The 16,928-nt window shown below is 59.4% G+C and overlaps 1 protein-coding gene across 4 annotated transcripts; it reads left to right on the top strand.

The window, feature by feature from the left end:
* The first annotated feature begins 63 nt into the window (after nucleotides 1–63).
* On the top strand, nucleotides 64–15,953 carry HPS4 (HPS4 biogenesis of lysosomal organelles complex 3 subunit 2). 4 transcript variants are annotated; one of them, XM_075434587.1, is made up of 13 exons: nucleotides 64–139; nucleotides 681–771; nucleotides 1,277–1,420; nucleotides 2,422–2,529; nucleotides 2,900–3,016; nucleotides 3,145–3,239; nucleotides 4,818–4,890; nucleotides 5,612–5,645; nucleotides 6,269–6,365; nucleotides 6,848–7,778; nucleotides 11,113–11,245; nucleotides 12,142–12,250; nucleotides 13,940–15,953. In XM_075434587.1, the coding sequence occupies exons 1-13, from the start codon at nucleotides 99–101 to the stop codon at nucleotides 14,109–14,111; spliced, it is 2,145 nt and encodes a 714-aa protein (XP_075290702.1). In that variant the 5' UTR covers nucleotides 64–98; the 3' UTR covers nucleotides 14,112–15,953. The 4 variants fall into 4 exon arrangements, with proteins under 4 accessions (XP_075290702.1, XP_075290706.1, XP_075290704.1 ...); XM_075434589.1 differs by lacking the exons at nucleotides 64–139; nucleotides 681–771 and adding an exon at nucleotides 1,512–1,576 and having other exon boundaries at nucleotides 1,324–1,416; XM_075434588.1 differs by lacking the exons at nucleotides 64–139; nucleotides 681–771 and adding an exon at nucleotides 1,506–1,576 and having other exon boundaries at nucleotides 1,324–1,416.
* Nucleotides 15,954–16,928: the final 975 nt, after the last annotated feature.

Here is a 16,928-nt window from a genome sequence, read left to right as displayed (position 1 = left end):
GCTCGGCCGCCGTAGCGCGGGCGGTCACGTGGCGCCGGCGGTCACGTGGCGCGGCCGCGCCGCTCAGCCCCGCCGCAGCCGGGCCCCGCTCCGCGCCCATGGCCCGGCCCGCCGCGACGGAGCGCGGCCCCGCGTCCTGGTGAGCCCCTTCCCCCCCCGCGCCGGGCCCGGCTGCGGGCCGCCCTGGAGCCCGGGGCTGCGGGGCGAAACGGCGCGGCCCGAGGGGAGGGGAGGCCCGGGAGACCCCCGCCCCACCGGGCCTGAGGCCTGCCTGGCGCTGGGCCTGCCCGGCGGGGAGCTGCGGGGTGGGGGAGCGCGGGGTGGGGCAGCGCGGGGTGCCGCGGCGGAGGCTCAGCGTAATTACTCCGTGTGCTCCCGCGTGCTGATCATTACCACCTCGTGCTCATCGTTACTCCGCGTGCTCCCGGGGGGGGAGGCCGCAGGGGCCCGCAGCGCGTCTCGGCCGCAGAGTTACAGAATCTGCCTCCGACCCGCAGCAGCGGCTGCGTGTGACGGCGCGGGACGCTCTTGGCGCTGCTCACGCCCGGGCTCGGTGCGGTCGCGCAAGAACCGCGTCTCCCTCCCGAAGAACCGCTCTGCCGGGGGTTACGGAGAGGAGAGGGAGAAGCGTAACCCGTCTCGGACGCGCAGTCACTTCTGCCGGTGCTTCGCTTTTTTAGGTGGAATTACTTTTTCCTTTACGATGGCTCGAAGGTTAAGGAAGAAGGAGACCCTACGAGTGCCGGCATTTGTTACTTTTACCCCTCTCAGGTAACGCCTGCTGTTACTCCGCTGCCTGTGAAGCAGTGCTGGTGTGGCGGGTCTGGTTTGGGACTGGCCGGGCTTCCAGGCAGAGCTCTGGGTAAATTCTCACTTAGGATTCACAGAAGTTTGCTTGAAACTCGCCTGGCCAGGGCTGCTGCCCCAGGCTCGGTGCGCAGAGGCTCCCGCGGCTGGGCCTGGCAGCGCTGCGCTCTGCTCGCTTGCTGCGGGCGCTGGTCGCTCCAGCAGAGACCAGGTCTGTTCTGGTGAGGGGGACTAGTGCAGGCGAGGGGTGAAAGTGCCCCTCAGAAAGCTCTGGGCCCTTGTGCTGCCTGAAAAAAAGCAGTCCAATTATTTTTCCTCTAGAAATTTGCCTGTGCCATTGCCTTAGGTAATTGTATTGAGCTTCATTTTTATTTATACCTGAATACAGTACTGACTTTTCCCCTAAGTCCTTTTAAAAGCAAAAAAAAAACAAAAAACAAAAGTCTGTCTTCCCTGCTCTCCTCGCCAGACTCTCCCCGACCGGCAGGAGCTGCTGTGCGGGCAGATTGCCGGGGTGGTACGCTGCACGGCCGAGATCGCCGGCGATCCCCCGAGCCTCCTTCGCCTGAGGAAGCTCAAGTTTGCTGTGGTGGTGGATGGAGACTACCTGTGGGTGAGTTCGAGCCATCTGGAGGCAGTCACAGAGCGAAAACAGTCCGAGCTGCTGTATCAGAGAGGGCTTTTTTTTTTTTTCTCAGGTACAGGCTGGGCACAGACAGACCTGGGAGAGCTGGGGTGGGAATTTCAGTGCATAACTTTTCCTTGCAAGGTACCTTAAATCTTGTTTTCCGCAGCCTCCAGCCGTGTGGCAGTTATTTCAGCTGCTTGTGAAAAGCTTCGCGTACCTCATTTATGTGTCCGCACTCAATGTTTTTCTTACAATGTGCCTGGAAATGGCTGCAAAACGTTGAGCTCTGTGTCGTCGTGTGTATCCGGGGTTACTGGCAATGACTGGAGACAGGACTCTGCGTGCTGTGGTTTACAGTGAGGGCTCGGTCTCCCGGTTTGGTAGCCTGACCGTTCTTTGCTGCTGACCCTCGCTGTTCCCCGCTGCAGAGCTTCGTCAGTGTCAGCAGACTTTGGCTCTATAAAGAGCAGCTTCACGGTGGAGGCGGGACAAAAACGCCCCAAAGCATTCGCTGGAAGCGGGGCTGAGACCCGTCAGACCCGCTGAGCTGGCGTGCTGTCCGGCCTCGCTGGGCGCGCTCCGAGGCAGGCGGCCTGGCGCTGCTGCTTCTCTCAGCAACTCAAAACCTAAATGAATAATCTTCATTGCTGTAAATAATGAGTTATTTTGAATGTTTTGATGTACTTAGTTTCAGGAAAAAGTTCTCAGCTATCAGAGCACGGAGCTAGGTCATCGAACGTGGGAAGGGAGTGCGTCTAAAACGCTGGGGTTCTGGTATTGCTTGTTTATCCTGTCTGTGCCAGGGCTCTTCTGTGGGTATTTTTAAATTTTGTTTTCATCTGACTTGGAATCCGGGGGTTGTTTGGCTGCCACAGAGCTGCTTGTATGCCCTTGATACTCATTTGAAAGCGATAAGACTTGCTCGCCCCTACTGTGCCTGGGTTTTGTCCGTAACCCCTCTTTGTTCGCGGCTCTCCGTGTTCCAGGCTCTGGGCTGTGCCGTGGAGCTCCCTGATGTCAGCTGCAGACGGTTCCTGGAGCAGCTCATCAGCCTCTTCATCTTCTACCACGGACCCGTGCGCCGTGCGTACATGGTAATTAAAGATCCGCAGCTGTGCTGTTCCTGCCTAGGAGGAGATCTTGAACACTGCCCGTGCCATCCGCGCTCTGCCCAGGCGCACGCGTGCCGGCCTGATCCCTGCGTTCCAGGGTCAGAGCAAGCTCACGCACCAAAGAGTCAGGACCTGGGACCGTGTACAGGCCCATCCTCCTCGTCGCACAGAGGCAGCGTGGGTGTCTGCTCAGAGCTTTCTAGATGCTCAGTTTAGAGCAGCTTCCTCTCAGTATCATCTTCCTCCTCATCCTTGCAAGATTTGCAGCTTGTAGGTACTGACCCAGACTGATTGTGTCTGACCATCCTGAGGCCTGTGCAGTGACAGCCGCGTGGATTTTTGTTGTCCGCAGGCGTTTTCTCGGGAGGAACTGAGCAGGCAGTGGGACAGATACATTGAACATATCCAAAAAAACACCAGTGACCTCCACAAGATTTTCAGTTCTCTCTGGAATCTGGACAAAACCAAGGTAAAAGCCGGTCCCCTGCAGTGTCTGGCTCTAGAGCTGCCTTAGTGCTAAAGCGTTTGTGTTTATTTGCTGCTTTCAGCATTTCCCAGGGCTCTCTGGCCTAACTTCTTGTGCTTCTCCCTGTCTAGGTGGACCCCCTTCTTCTACTGAAAGCAGCTCTCATCTTGCAAACTTGCCAGCGCTCTCCCCACGTCTTGGCAGGCTGCATTCTCTACAAAGGCTTGTGAGTAGCCAGGCGTTACCCCGAGGGCCAGCCTGCACCTGAAATCTGCCCCTTGCCGGGGCTGTGGTCCCGGGCTGCGGCCGGGAGCTGTGCTCGCGGGGCCGCTGTGTGTTAGTGGCAGGAACGTTAGTGCTTCAGGCAGGGTGATCCCTGTCTGCTGGTGTGTTTCAAAGAGGATAAATGGTTATTTGTGTTTGTCAGTAGGAGAAATGGAAGCATGGAGAAGTTCGGGGTTGGGTTTAGTAGTAATCTGCTGTCTTTGATGGGCAGCAGCACACAGAGAGTGAATTTCCTAGGCTCTTTAGGTGGAAGCCACCAAGAAAAAGAAAAATGTGTGAATACTGTTCTTTCCCCTTGGCGTTCTCTTTGCCGATACAGTGCACGTGTGTCTGTACGTGTGTGCTTTTGGCTGACCTGTTGGCCAGGGCCACTGTCCAGACTGGCAGAAAGTGCACGGAAGGATGAGGCGGAATTTCCCATGAGAAATGCCGGCTTCTCTCAGCCGAAGGTTGATCATAGCTGAAGGTGCCGCCGATGTGGCGCTGAACGACATCGAGGAAGGCCTCAAAGGTGGCCTTGAAAGACAGGAGGTGGGGGATTCCGAGAAGTTCTCGGCGACAGCATCCAGGCATTGTTTTCCTTTGGCGTAGGCTGCTCCCGTAGCGCCTTGTACGAGCCCTGGGCGTATGCCACAGCGTGTGCGTCTTTCCAGGTCGGACAGAGGCGGCCTGGCATTTCTAAGGGAATGATCCCAGACTCTCTGGCAGGACACTGAGCCTGAGTCACTGCAGCACCTTAAAGCTGGCAGCGTGTTGCGGTGGAAGTGGACGTCTGACTCGAGAACGGAGTCTTGTCCGGCGTCTGCCTGTCGCCAGTCTGTGTGTCTGCTCCTGTCGCTGGTCTGTCCAGCAGAGATCTTTTTTTTTTGCCAAATGTCAGCAGAGTTCTCTGTAACTCTGAATCTTACTACAGCAGTGCAAAGGGCTTTGTACTTCAGTTAAACTCTTCCTTCTTTAGAGTGTTTTGGAGAAGCTCCAGAACGTGGATCTCAGCAAGACGTAGGCGGAAAGACCGAGAATGCCTTTGGAAGCCCTGTCTGAGGGGCCCGTGCTGCAGTACTTTGAGTGCTAGTCTTTCTGAACCTTCTCTGCTGCCACAGCTCCTCACAAGGTGGCAGGAAGCCCGTATGGATGGGTCTGTCTTAGATCTTGACTCAGCAAAACTAGATTTCTTGGCCCAAAGTAAATGCCAGCAGGCGGTTTTCCTGAGCGTGGAGGGGAACTGGCCCCAAGAGAAGAAGAAAGCAGGAGTCCCGATGCGGGCTGATTGCGTTCCTGTTGCGTGGGAATGTGTTAGCTCCAGCCCGCGTCTGGGCTGGCCCTTCAACCCCTGCAGAGTGTCTGGCAGGACCGGGAGAGGTGGGTGGGTGTGGTGGAGCCCTGGAGACTCCCCGGAGATCGCCCGGCTGCGCCGTGGGCCCGCAGCACCCCCGGGCTTGCTCCGAGCGTGGCGGGAGGCGGTGGCTGAGCCTCAGGAGACGCCGCCCTGCTCGGGGGTGACTCTGTTCTCTGCTTTTAGGATCGTGAGCACCCAGCTGCCACCTCCGCTCACTGCCAAAGTTCTCCTCCAAGGCGACGAGTCTGTAGGCCAGGTGTGTTGCTAAACGTGTTCCCTGTGTGCCGGTAACCGCTCGGCAGAACGCAGCTGGGGGCTCTTGTCACGTAGATCTTGCGTGTGGTGTTACTGGGAAGGACCAATATTGATGCTGATGCTAAAAGTTGTTATTAGTTATGATTGAGCAAGGTTCCAAGACTTCTGCACTATGAATTTGCAGAGGTTTTTTTGGTCTTTAAGTTGCTGACCTCGTGAGTTCTCATCTATGTGATGTTTTGATTAGCTTTTTACCCAAGTTTAGGTATTTAGTGCTAAATATACAAAATAAATGTCTGAAAGTGACAAATAGATCAATTTCTGTTGCCATTAAAACCTGTCAAACCTAATTATTTACATGGTTCAAGATAATCTACAAAAAAGCCATCAACATCCAGATAGGAAGGCGAAGGCGGCCTCCGCTCGTCCTCTGGTTCAGAGTGAACCAAGTTTTTGTGCCCTGAGCAGGCAGTAATGGCAAATTGCAGTATTTGTCCTTGCTTTCAGGTGTATTTTGGTTCTCGGGGAAGTCCCCTTGGCTTTGAGGGCTGCGTAAGGAGCAAATCGTTGCCCAGCATGCTGCACCAGTCACAGCGCTTGCTGAAGGGGATGGTCTGGGGGCTGCTGTAGTCACAGGGAGGCTGAGGAGGCTGGGATGGTGAGGTGTCCTGGTGGCAAGCGTTGGGCCGTGCCACCGAGCTGATTCTTGGCTTTTCTTTCAGAGTGAGCCTGGAGGTGAGGAGCAGCGGGCGCCTGGTGAGCATCCAGCTGCCAAGGGCACGGCAGCGTATGGGAAACCCTCTGGGGCTGCGTTCCCTGCAGCGAGAGCGTGAGCTGGTGCACTGGGATTTGCGTCAGAGCTCTTGCTGGATGCAGGAGTGTATCCCCGAGGGTGCTGCTGCCACGAGTCAGCGTGTGCCAGTGGGTGTTGTGTCATCAGAACCAGTTCCTTTGGCTAAGCAAAGGAGTTTGCTCTTTTGGGTTTAATTGTTGGTTCTGCAGATTCCCAACACGCCTGCTGTAATTCCAGTTACCCGCGTGCCTACTTGGCCACTGACGGAGCCCTGCAAACAGATGGCTGAGGCTTTCAGTCCAAACCTTCAGTCATCGTTTTTGAGCATCAGTTTATGGATGTTCTGCCAGGATGTTTAGCAAAAAAAAACAACAACCCACACTAAGGGAAAATTTAACTGTGTCAGGCAGCAAGTGTATGAGGAGGATGGGAAAATGCTGCCTAGTCAGACGTGGTTGGTTTGTGGTGAGCTGGGATACGGGATGATAGCACGCCTTCTCCTCCGGCAGGAGCCTTTGGGCTGATGGAGCCTGGCTTTAAGCTCGGGAATGTTAATGTCATCCTCAAACCTCCACTGCTCTTGCAGACTCTCCGTTGCCGCAGGATGTCCGTATCGTCCCGGTATTCCTAACAGAAGATGAAGTCTCAGTGCTCCGAGACTTTCCGGTGGAGTGGGTGACCAGGTAGGAGATCGATCCGACGCACAGAGAGGCTTTTGAGCGAGGGAGCTGACACGTGGCCTGTGTCCTCGCTCGCCGCTATTACCTCTGTGATACTGGCTCAGACTCTGTCGTCTGGCTGCTAAAGCTGCCCGAGGCCTTTCAGGCTGGACAGAATTTGCAGTGTCCGTACCTCTGTGGTGAAGCAGCCTAAAGCAGAACTGCTTCCCGAGACCAGCGGTGACCTTGTGCTGCGTCTCTGCTCACAGCGCTGCCTTTGTGCTTCGTTAGCGAGGGCGTGACGTTCCCAGGAGCCTGCAGTGTTGGAGGCCCGTGCTTTTCACCTGCGTTAGAGCTCAGCCCACGCTTTTCCGAGGTAGATGCTCTTTGTAGCAGAGAATAGATCAGCTATTGAACGCTGCCAGGAGGTGGTAGTGTTATTAGGTATGTAACAACTCCAAACAGATCCTACTCAGTAGTTTAATCAACTTGTCATCTCCCGCTAGGTCATCCGTGTCCCCAGCAAGCCCTAGAGAAGAGAAGAATGCTCTCTGCTCCGAGGCAGCTTCAGAGTCAACAGGAGTTGATGAAAACCAAGACCTGAACAATATCTTTGGCCAGGCGTCCCCTGAGCAAGCTTCAAGCACAGCTGCACCAGAAGGTGCTGTGCGATCAGGCAGCCTCGCAAACACCAGTGCTTTGAAGGACTTCCCTGAAATGGAGGCCGGTACAAAGAATTCTCCAACTGCAGAGCTGAGCAGAGCAGACGGCAGGAGCTCAGAGCTCAGCAGAACAGCGTGCTTCCCGTCGGAGAGAGACACGAAGCAGCTGCCAGGCCCTTCCACACGCCGTGCTGCTGAGTGTGCTCAGACTGCAGCTCCGCAGCTGGAAGGCTTTTGCTTTCCAAACCCTTACGCCCGGGAGCAGGAGGGTCAGAACATGGGGAAATCCCTTGCGGACTCTGATGTTGAGCGAGGCAGTTTCCAAAGTTACGCTGCAGCCAGCGGCAGTCTGGCTGTTTGCTCTCCTGCCCAGGGGTTGAGCAGAAGGAAATCAAGTGACCAAGACGAGCAAGGGACTGTGAGCCAAACTGGTGTCTCTGGCGAAAGCAGCGGTGCAGCTGGTGGCAGTGAGCGGGGTTTGGACGATCCAGTCGCTGCTGCACGGTCAGAGCTCCGAGGCCGGCGTCAGCTGCCGGCTGCAGAGGCTCAGGAGCGTCTGCCTGGTGACCCATCAGAGAACACGGACTGTCCCGGGCGCGGGGAGAGCGGCTGGCTGCCTCGGGTGGACGGGCTGGGAGCCCAGGCTGGCGTGGAGTCGGGCAGGCAGTGCAGACCGGTTGAGATGAGCTTGTACGTTCACTGCATTAAGGGCCTCGTGCTCTGCCTGCTGGCTGAAGATCACCTCCGAGAGGACCAGAGCTCTGCTGAGGATGTGGTAAGTGGGAAAGCTCCTCGGCACCTGCAGACACGCTCGCTGCTGCTGGTCTGGTGGTGGGGACGGGGGTCGCAAGTGAAGAGCAGGCGTTGGATCGCGCTTCCCATCCCTCTCCTCACCTGCAAGGCAAAGCCGTTTGGCTCGGGGTTCGTCGCCGAAGCTGCGTGGGAGGTCGTTCGCGAGCCGCAGGCAGCGAGCCCGAGAGGTGAGAGCGTTGTCTCGCAGGCGACTCCGGTTGCCTGTTGTTGTCTGTCGGTGCCAGCGCCGGAGCAGAACGTGTAGGTGCGACCGTCAGACAGCCCCGCCGGCTGCCAAAGGCCTCTGCCGGATCCGGGAGTTGTTGGGAAACCCCACCAGCTTTGTCGTGCTTTTTGGAAAGCGAGGTTTGTTCTCTGTCTAACCTCCGCTGCGTGTCACAGCTGCTCGCTCTGGAAGCACCAGGGAGACAGAATCACAGAATCACAGAATAGTAGGGGTTGGAAGGGACCTCTGTGGGTCATCTAGTCCAACCCCCCTGCCGAAGCAGGGTCACCCAGAGCAGGCTGCACAGGACCTTGTCCAGGCGGGTCTTGAATATCTCCAGAGAAGGAGACTCCACAGCCTCCCTGGGCAGCCTGGGCCAGGGCTCCGTCACCCTCAGAGGGAAGAAGTTCTTCCTCATCTTCAGCTGGAGCTTCCTGTGCCTCAGTTTGTGCCCGTTGCCCCTTGTCCTGTCGCTGGGCACCACTGAAAAGAGCTTGGCCCCTCCTGACACCCACCCTTCAGATATTTGTAGGCATTTCTAAGGTCCCCTCTCAGCCTTGTCTTCTCCAGGCTGAACAAGCCCAGCTCCCTCAGCCTCTCCTCGCAGCGCGTCCCCAGAGCGTTTCCTTTCTCCGTGCGAGCCTGCCTGCCTGCGTCCCCAGCCCGCTCTGCTGGGGGCCGGAGCGAAAGGTGCCGTGTGGGTGCTGCAGACAGGGTGCTGTCCCAGCGCGATCCCAAATTTCTGTGCTGCAGGGCTCGCTGCGGTGCGCAGGCTTCGCTGCCAGACGGCGTGGAGCGGCGAACGGGGCTGTGGGGAGGGACGCGCCGGCCCCCGGCGCTTCCCGGTGAAGCCTCGGTCTGCAGAGCTGCGCTGGCCTCTGCCGCCCTGCCAGGGAGCTGAGCCAAAGCTGCAGAGGCCTCTCTGATCCGCCAGTTGCCATAGGAACAACCTAATTTCTTTAACCGTCAGGCTGGAGGGTGGAGGGAAGCTCAGGCTAGCAGAGCCTCAAGGTTACTCCTGTGACTTCGGAGCTCTGGGACTCGGGGGCTGTGTCTGTGGCCCCCCATAAGCAGGGGGATGCCCCCTCCACACAGCACCTGAGGATTGGGGTGCCCGGGAAGGGGTTGCTGCAAAATCAGCAGGGGCCAGGAGGTGCAGCCTTGGCCTTCTGCACCGGACACGGCACGTTGCTCTGTCCCCTTTCTGCTGGTTTCAGACAGGCAGCTGCACCCACCTCCCACCCTGCCCCCTCTTCTCCAGTTGTGGGGACAGAGGGGGGTGCAGGCGGGCAGGATGCAACGCTCTGGATTGCTGAAGGCCGTCCTCGTGGCACAGGTACCCTCAGCTCCCTGCCCGGCCGGCTGTGCAGCTCTGCTGGGCTCCGAGGCCGCGCGGTTCCCAGCAGCCCGTGGCTGGAAACCAACCTCCGCTCGGCCTCACGCCTGGCCTGCCCCGAGCAGCAGCGCCTGGAGGAGGTGGCTGGCGTGTGGAATGCCTTTTGGGGGGGTGAGCTCTGCGAGGGACGGCAGCGGGCGCAGCCTGGCTCGGTTTGCCGTGCAGCTGCGTCTCGGGATCGCTGGTGCACCGCACGCCCCAGGGCTGACAGAGCTCCGCTCCATGCAGGTTCCCCTTTTCCCGAGCACGCTGCTTCCATCTCGGTCCTCTCGCTGTGGGTCTCATCTTAGCAAAACTGTGCTTCCACACAGCTTGGATTTTGGCCGCGATCGGGTTCTGCTGACTGCGCCCTTCCGCTGGGTGCGGGTGTCTGCGATCTGTGGGGAGTCGCGCTGCGCGTCCCCTCGGCCCCGGAGGAGGAGTCTGTTGGAGGAGGTAGAGCCGGGCTCTGCTGCTGGCGTCACGGTGGGTTTGAGGCACAGCCTCAGCTTGCCTGTTCCTTTGTGTGGCTGTGGATTGAAAACGACCCTCAGCCTGCAGGGATGGCAAAGCTTAGTTACAATTAATGTTTGTCGAACGCTTCGGGGCCCCCGAATGACACCAAAGAAGGGTAAAATGTGCTGCTGGGGCAGCTGAGCCCAGCAGGCAGCCCCGACCGTCCCGCTGGGAGGGTGCTTTCCAGCACCGGCATTCCCTGCAGCGCAGGAGGCTTCGGAGGCTTTCAGGCTGGCTTCCTGCCGCTCCTCGGGTCTGATCCCTGCGTTTGCCTGCACAGAAGGGAAAATCTGTTCCGTGACCGGGGGGGCCGAGGGTGGGCCGGGCGCTGCCGTCCTGCTGAACTGGAGCCTTGATCCTCTCTGCGGCGGAGGAAAGCCTGCGGGCGGGCTGGCGGAGTGTGGAGTTAATTCTGTGATTCCCTACCATTCTGTGATTCTGTGATTCTGTAATCTTCCCAGCGCTGCCGAGGGCCCTCGGCCCTGCCCCAGCCCTGCCTGCTGCCCGCCCGGGAAGGCCGCCTGGCTGCCATGTTAGTTTGTAGCTGTGCAAAGCCATTGCTCCGCGCCAGGGCTGTCGTTACCCCACGGGCAAGGCTGTCCCCTTGGCTTTTCTGTTTTCCCTCTGGTGACAGCCCAGGGCCTGCAGTCTGCAGCTGGCCAGGAGCTCGGCGCGGAGGCTGGCTGCCCGTTTTTAAGAAGATTTATTCCTGTACTGGGAGGGCCCTGCGGGAAACACTGCAGGCAATTAAATCCAGCCCAAGCGTGTAAAGCGACATCCTGTGCTGGGCTGTCTGCCTGGTGTGGTAGGGGCTGCTGGGCGACAGAGTATTCCTCGATGAAGCTGAAAGTCATGGCCAGAATGTGAAAATGAGGCCTGGAGAGTAATGTTTGATGGTAAATTAACAGAGTCTTGCATTTTCCTGTAATTAATAGCATCAGGTGGTCTAGTGGCTTATTTTCGGGTTGGAGTGCCCTTTTCTGAGTCGCCATCTTGCTGACCTGCGGGCTGGGACTCTGCTTCCCTCGTTGCCCAGTTTCCCAGCCGTTCCTGGGTGGGAGCCTGGGCAGCAGCAGCGTGGAGGGGTCCAGTCCCTTCGTCACCGACACCGGTCACCCGCGCTCCCTCCGGCACCGCCTTGGGAGTCTAGGCGAAGCAGGGCTCTGCTCTAATGCTTGCCTCCTTCTGCCCTGCCTGCAGTACCACAGCAGCCTGGCTTCTCTGAACGGCCTCGAGGTTCATCTGAGGGAGACTCTGCCCAAAGACTCCTCTTCCTCGGCCAAGACAACCTACAGCTTCACTCACTATGACTGCGTTCAGAACGTCCTCACAGGTAAGCCTTCATCTTCTGGAACAGCGGCCGCTGCGGAGCAGGGGGTGTGGAGGAGAACAGGGTTCGTGGTAACCTTTAGTCGTGCTGCAGACAAGTTCTGGGAAACGTTGCCTGCTGTAACTCTTAGCAGACAGCCTGGATAGAAGGCCCTGTTGTGGAAGCTTTGTCTTCTGTGAGTTTATAATCTGGTGAAGGCTTGCTTATCGCTGTGTTTGGATGAGAGCCAGAGGCCTCTGGGAGATGGAGCAGCTGCCACTGGCGCTTTGCTCAGAAGGAGGTTGCTGGGGTTCTGCTAAGGGCCAGGTCCGAGGACAGACCTCGACGTCCTCTCCAAACCTGACCTCCCTGCCCCGACGTCACTCGTCGCTGGTGTGACGCCTTTTGCCCTGCTCTGTGGCAGAGTGCTTGTCAGCCGTTTTTGGCTATGAGGAGCGGGAAGGGGAACAGGCAGTAGCCAGCGGTTCACAGACTGCTGCCCTGGATCGATGGGGAGGCCAATGACACGCAGAAGGCCCCATGCACGCATTGCTCCAGCTCGTTCTGATGCTTCCAGCAGCCTCCCAGGCAGTGCCCCACCTCTCTCCAGCTTAGACCTGCTTTAGGAAAGGGAGAAACCCCAGCAGTTCTAGGTAACCCCGGTCTCCGCCTGCTTGTCACCCCTCTGATGCGTGGGGTGGAAGGTGCACCGGGCTTTGTGACTGTGCGTGGCTGAGCATGGCGCAGGCGGCTCCCTGACTCCACTGAGGTCACACCGGGGCTTAGGGTGCCTGCCAGTCTCTGGTCTGTAGGCATCAGGGGCTGTGGGACAGGTCCACAGCCTCTTCCTGCTCAGTGGGTGGGGGCACGCTCCTCCACAGCGTGGGCTTTAACCCCCACCCCTTCCTCCCGTCCTGCAGCCAACCTGCCCCAGGCGCCCGGCCCGCTGGATCGGCACTTCCTGAGAGCGGCTGCGCTGATCCACTCCGACTTCCACCAGCTTCCGACTGCCTCAGAAGTGATCGTTCGGTACGGCCTGCTCGTAGCTCCCTCCTCCAGGCACAGCAGTGCTGCGCGGCACGCGGAACGGGCAGAAGGGGGGAAGCCCTGTCCCAGGGCCGGCTGAGGCCTGGCACGTGGGGTGATCACACCGGTGTCTCTTGCGAGGGTCGGTCACGTCTCTGTGTTCCCCGAAGTCTGCTCGTTAGGTGTGGGCTGCTTAATCACAGAATCACAGAATCACAGAATGGTAGGGGTTGGAAGGGACCTCTGTGGGTCATCTAGTCCAACCCCCCTGCCGAAGCAGGGTCACCTACAGCAGGCTGCACAGGACCTTGTCCAGGCGGGTCTTGAATATCTCCAGAGAAGGAGACTCCACACGCAGCGTGATCTGGGTGTGGAGAGGCTGGGATGGCACCCGGGCGAGAGAACCGAAGGCACAGCTGAGTTGTGCCACGGGTTGGGATTAAGCTACAAGGCTATAGAGTATTGCCAGTTCCTGGCGCCGTAAGGTTCTGAGACGCAGTTTTAAATATAGCTGTTCCTAATAAATCTGTGTCTCGGCTGGGAGCCAAAGGCGCCCAGAATTGGCAACCTAGATTTTGTTTTCTTGCACGGCTTGTTGGGTTGGGAACACACTGTAATGTGCGTGGCAAACTCGATTGCAGTGCGCCAGGCACGATGGTCTTCTCGCAGCCGGAGCCCTTGCACGCAGCAAGGTGGTGGGCCGCAGCCCTCCCCCCGTGCTGCCGCGGCGCGCGGGGAGCGAGGGCCGTGGGGAGCGCGCGGAGACTCTGCTTGCCTGGATGCACCTGCTTGTCCAAAACACGATGAAATAAAGATGCTTCTGGGAATTACGCTGCTTCACTTCCCTGACACGGCTTGCCAAGGGAACGTGAGTCATGCACTTCGATGCTGGAGACCTCCTCGTTTAGCACTCAGTCTGACTGGCTCCGAAATCCGGGGCCGGCTAAGCTGGCGTATTCCGTGGTGCCCCAAAAAAAGCAACTCCGTGTGTGAATCAGACTGAGTAACGAGATGACTAAAACTGCTGTCTTTTATGGAGAGTTGTCACAGAAGGGTGTCAGCAAACATACCAGTTGCTGCTTTCCTCCGTCAGGGAGGAACGCAGGGTCCTTTGCTTTGCTCCCTGCCAGCGCTCTCACAGGTCAGTACTGAGCGGTGGTTTTCGATCGGCAGCGTGAGCGTTCTTGGTCAGCGTGTCCGACTGGCGCCTGAGCTCGTGTGGCTGAACCGGTGTGGTTCCTGCTGTGCTGGGACGGGCTGCTGGGCAGCAGCAGTGAGATGGGTTCCTCCAGGACGGAAGGGCTGTCGGACACAGCAGTGTTTGACTGCCAGCTCTGGACACGCTGGGCTGGTCTGCCAGCAAGGCGGTGCTCAGAGGACGGCCGCACGCGTGGGTCTCGGTGCTGCTGGGTAGGTCCCTGGGGACGAGGCGTATGACGCTTTCGCTCTTGGGATGCTGGGACCCTTGAGAAGGAGGGTCTGGCTTCCTGTGGCCTTCTGGCAATGCATTGCAGGGTTTTGGAGACAATTTTAGCTCTGTGTTCCTTTGCTCTGCTGAGAGAGACCGGAAAGTCCCTCTCAGTAGCTGGGAGTCCACTGCCGCAGGTGTCCTGATGCCCAGCTCGGTGAGCTGAAGTGGATCTTGCCCAAAGCTGTAAATCCTGACCACTGCCTTCTCTCCTGCCCTGCTAGGAACGCCTCCACGGCCGTGTACGCCTGCCGGAACCCCGTCCAGGAAACCTACTTCCAGCAGCTGGGTGCTCCGCTCCGCAACTCGGGTGTTCCCAACCCTCACGACAGCGCGTTCAGCTTGCCGAGCAAGGCCAAGCAGAAGCTGCTGAAGCATGGAGTGAACCTGCTTTGAACTGATGCGCCCAGGCAACGCGTCTCAGCCCGTGCTGAAAGTCAGTTCGTCTCCAGTAAGCAAATTCTCGAAGCCGTTTGCGCTGTAGGAGGCATGAGGCTCTGTGCTGGGGGGTCTCCAGCCGGCCTTGCCCCGAGGAAGGGGCACTCCTGCTGCCCTGTCCTGGCAGCACGCGTTGTGCCAGCACAGGGTGTTGCTGGTGTTGGCACTTACCAAAGGCTGATGGTGGGACGTGGCTGTGCGGGGCCCTTGGTTTCCGCTGACTGCAGGAGTGTTGGTGGTGCCCGGCCGCCACAGGCAGAGGCTCCCGCAGTGCCTTGGCCCGAGTGGAGCCTCCTCTTGCTCCAAGCTCCACAGACACCGGGTTACTGGGCAGTACTGGCGTCTGCCCGGAGCTCTGTGCCTTTGCTGGGTCAGACTTGGGCTTTATTTATATCTCCTAACCTACAGAAATGATCCCCTGCCACCGCGTAATGCCCTGCCTCGATGAACAGAGCCTGCTGCTCCCAGCCTCGCTGGGACAGGACAAGTGCCACAGAACTCGAAATCCTCCTGCAGGCGCTCTCAGGGGGTTTCAGGCTGTGGCTGAGCCTGGGAGACCCTCGTCCCTCCCCTGCTGGGGTTGCACAGCGCTGCCTTGCCCCTGCCCACCAGGGCTGCGGCCTGTGGCTCTCCGGGGCCGGGGGGGTCGTGCTGCCGTGGACGCACCCCCTCGGCCTCCCCTCCCTCCTCCCGGAGGACCTCCTTTCGCCTTCTGGCTCTCACTGCTCGATTTGTCTGCATTCTGCTGACAGAAGAGGCAAGTGGGGGCCCCTTCAGCTGATGGGACCAAAGAGGTTCTGCAGCTCGTCGGCAGCTGCTCTTCCCGTCCCCTCTCGGCGCGGGCTGGGGGGTCACCGGTGACATCCCGAGCGCTGGGTACCGCCTCTGACTGCTGTCGGTTGCAGAGCCTGCTGCTCTTACGTGCACACCCACCACTGTGAAAATAAAAGAGATTCTCTGAGTCTCATCCAGGTGCTGGGTGTCAGCGGCCAGAGTCCCTCGTGCGGCTCGGTGGTCTTCCTCGTCGTTCCTGCTGTGAGCCTGGGGGGTGGGTGACCCCTTAGGGTTGAACGGGCCTGTTGCTGCCACCGCTCCTGCACGGGGTCTTGGGAGAGAGCTAAAGGCGGAGGTGTTGCCGGCTCTACCGTGCGATGGCGAGCAGAGCTGTGGCAGCAGGGCCCCCCCAGGAGCTGGGCACGGCGACGTCGCCATCCTCACAGCTGCTTCCGCCCTGCCGATGGCCGATTCGTGAGGTGGCTCTGCTGTCGCAGGGCTGCTCTGCAGCCCTCGGCAGGGATGGTCAGGGGGCTCGGGGGTGGCCGGGCGTGGATTGCCGCCGGCCTCCCAGCTCTGGCAGCCGAGGCGGCGTTTTGGCAGCGGGAGAGCTGTTCGGCACAGCTCCCTGCTCCTGCTGTCCTCCCCCTGGGACCGGGGAGCCGAGCTGCCCCGCACTGAAGCACTGCTGGGTGCCTGTTGGCTGACGGCGGTGTAGATGTGAGACCTCGCTGGAGAGCCTGATCTACAGCCGCCCAGGAGACCCCCGGCTGCGGTGGCACCCGTGCCAAAGGGGCACGGAGCGAGGCACGGCTTCCCGGAGTTACGGACTAGCTGCTCCGGGTCGGGAGCGTGGTGCAGCGAGGCACCGTGTGGGTGAGGAGTGGGGTGAGGGGGGAAGCAGGAGGAAAGACGGCCGTGCGTTCCAGCCCTCGTGCGATGACGACCCTCTGAGGGTGACGGAGCACTGGAACAGGCTGCCCAGGGAGGCTGTGGAGTCTCCTTCTCTGGAGATATTCCAGCCCCGCCTGGACAAGGTCCTGTGCAGCCTGCTCTGGGTGACCCTGCTTCGGCAGGAGGGTTGGACTGGGTGACCCACAGAGGTCCCTGCCAACCCCTACCATTCTGTGATTCTGTGATTCTGTGATGTGCTGGGCCCCTCTACCACGCTGAGCCAGAGGCTCCCTCGGCTTGGTGCTGCTCCGTCTGTCTCCTCCCTGCACTGATCCAGGTCCCCTCTGCCGTGCTCGGGGGCGAGGAAGCCCCGGGCTGCCCGAAGGAGCGGCGGGACGGCAGGCAGGGCTGCGAGGCAGCTCAGACTGCTCTGCTTCCCCAGGGAGATCCTGCCGTCTCCGAGCTGGGTGTCTGGGGAAGCGGTTGTGTGCTCCGTCAGGAGACACGAAGAAGTTGAAGGAAAAGCCTGAGAGGTACAGGAGGGAGTTTTGGCACAGCAGCAAAGCACAAAATAGATGCTTTTTGCCTGCTGTTGTCAGGAATCTGCCTGTACAATCTGCTGTGCCGTCTGTCGGCAGCGGAACAGCTGGGCGGCTTCATTCCCTTCCACTTCGTGAGCTGCGTCTGGCCACCGGGACCCGCTTCTGGCCTCTGATGGAGAGGAGCAGTGTTGCCCTGGGGTAGTGCAGCAAAGAGCTCCAGGCCCGAGACTTAATGGCTGTGTTGTGGAGAGAATCACAGAATCCCAGAATGGCAGGGGTTGGCAGGGACCTCTGGGGTCCCCCAGCCCAACCCCCTGCCCAAGCAGGGTCACCCAGAGCAGGCTCCACAGCACCGCGTCCAGGCGGGGCTGGAATATTTATGATTATTCATGAGTTTATGAATAAGAATGTTTAAAGATTGGTCAGTGCCAGTATGACAGGACGAGGAGCGGCCGCTGCGCTGGCTGCGTGCTGTCGGCGCGGGTGCGAGGGCTGCTGCCGCGGGCCAGGGGCTCGGCGCTGGGCGGTTTCCTGCGTTGGCGATGCCGGGCAGTGGGGCAGGAGC

This window comes from Opisthocomus hoazin, chromosome 13 (assembly GCF_030867145.1).
Source record: "Opisthocomus hoazin isolate bOpiHoa1 chromosome 13, bOpiHoa1.hap1, whole genome shotgun sequence".
Taxonomy (NCBI): domain Eukaryota; kingdom Metazoa; phylum Chordata; class Aves; order Opisthocomiformes; family Opisthocomidae; genus Opisthocomus; species Opisthocomus hoazin.
This window is presented reverse-complemented; position numbering and strand designations above follow the sequence as displayed.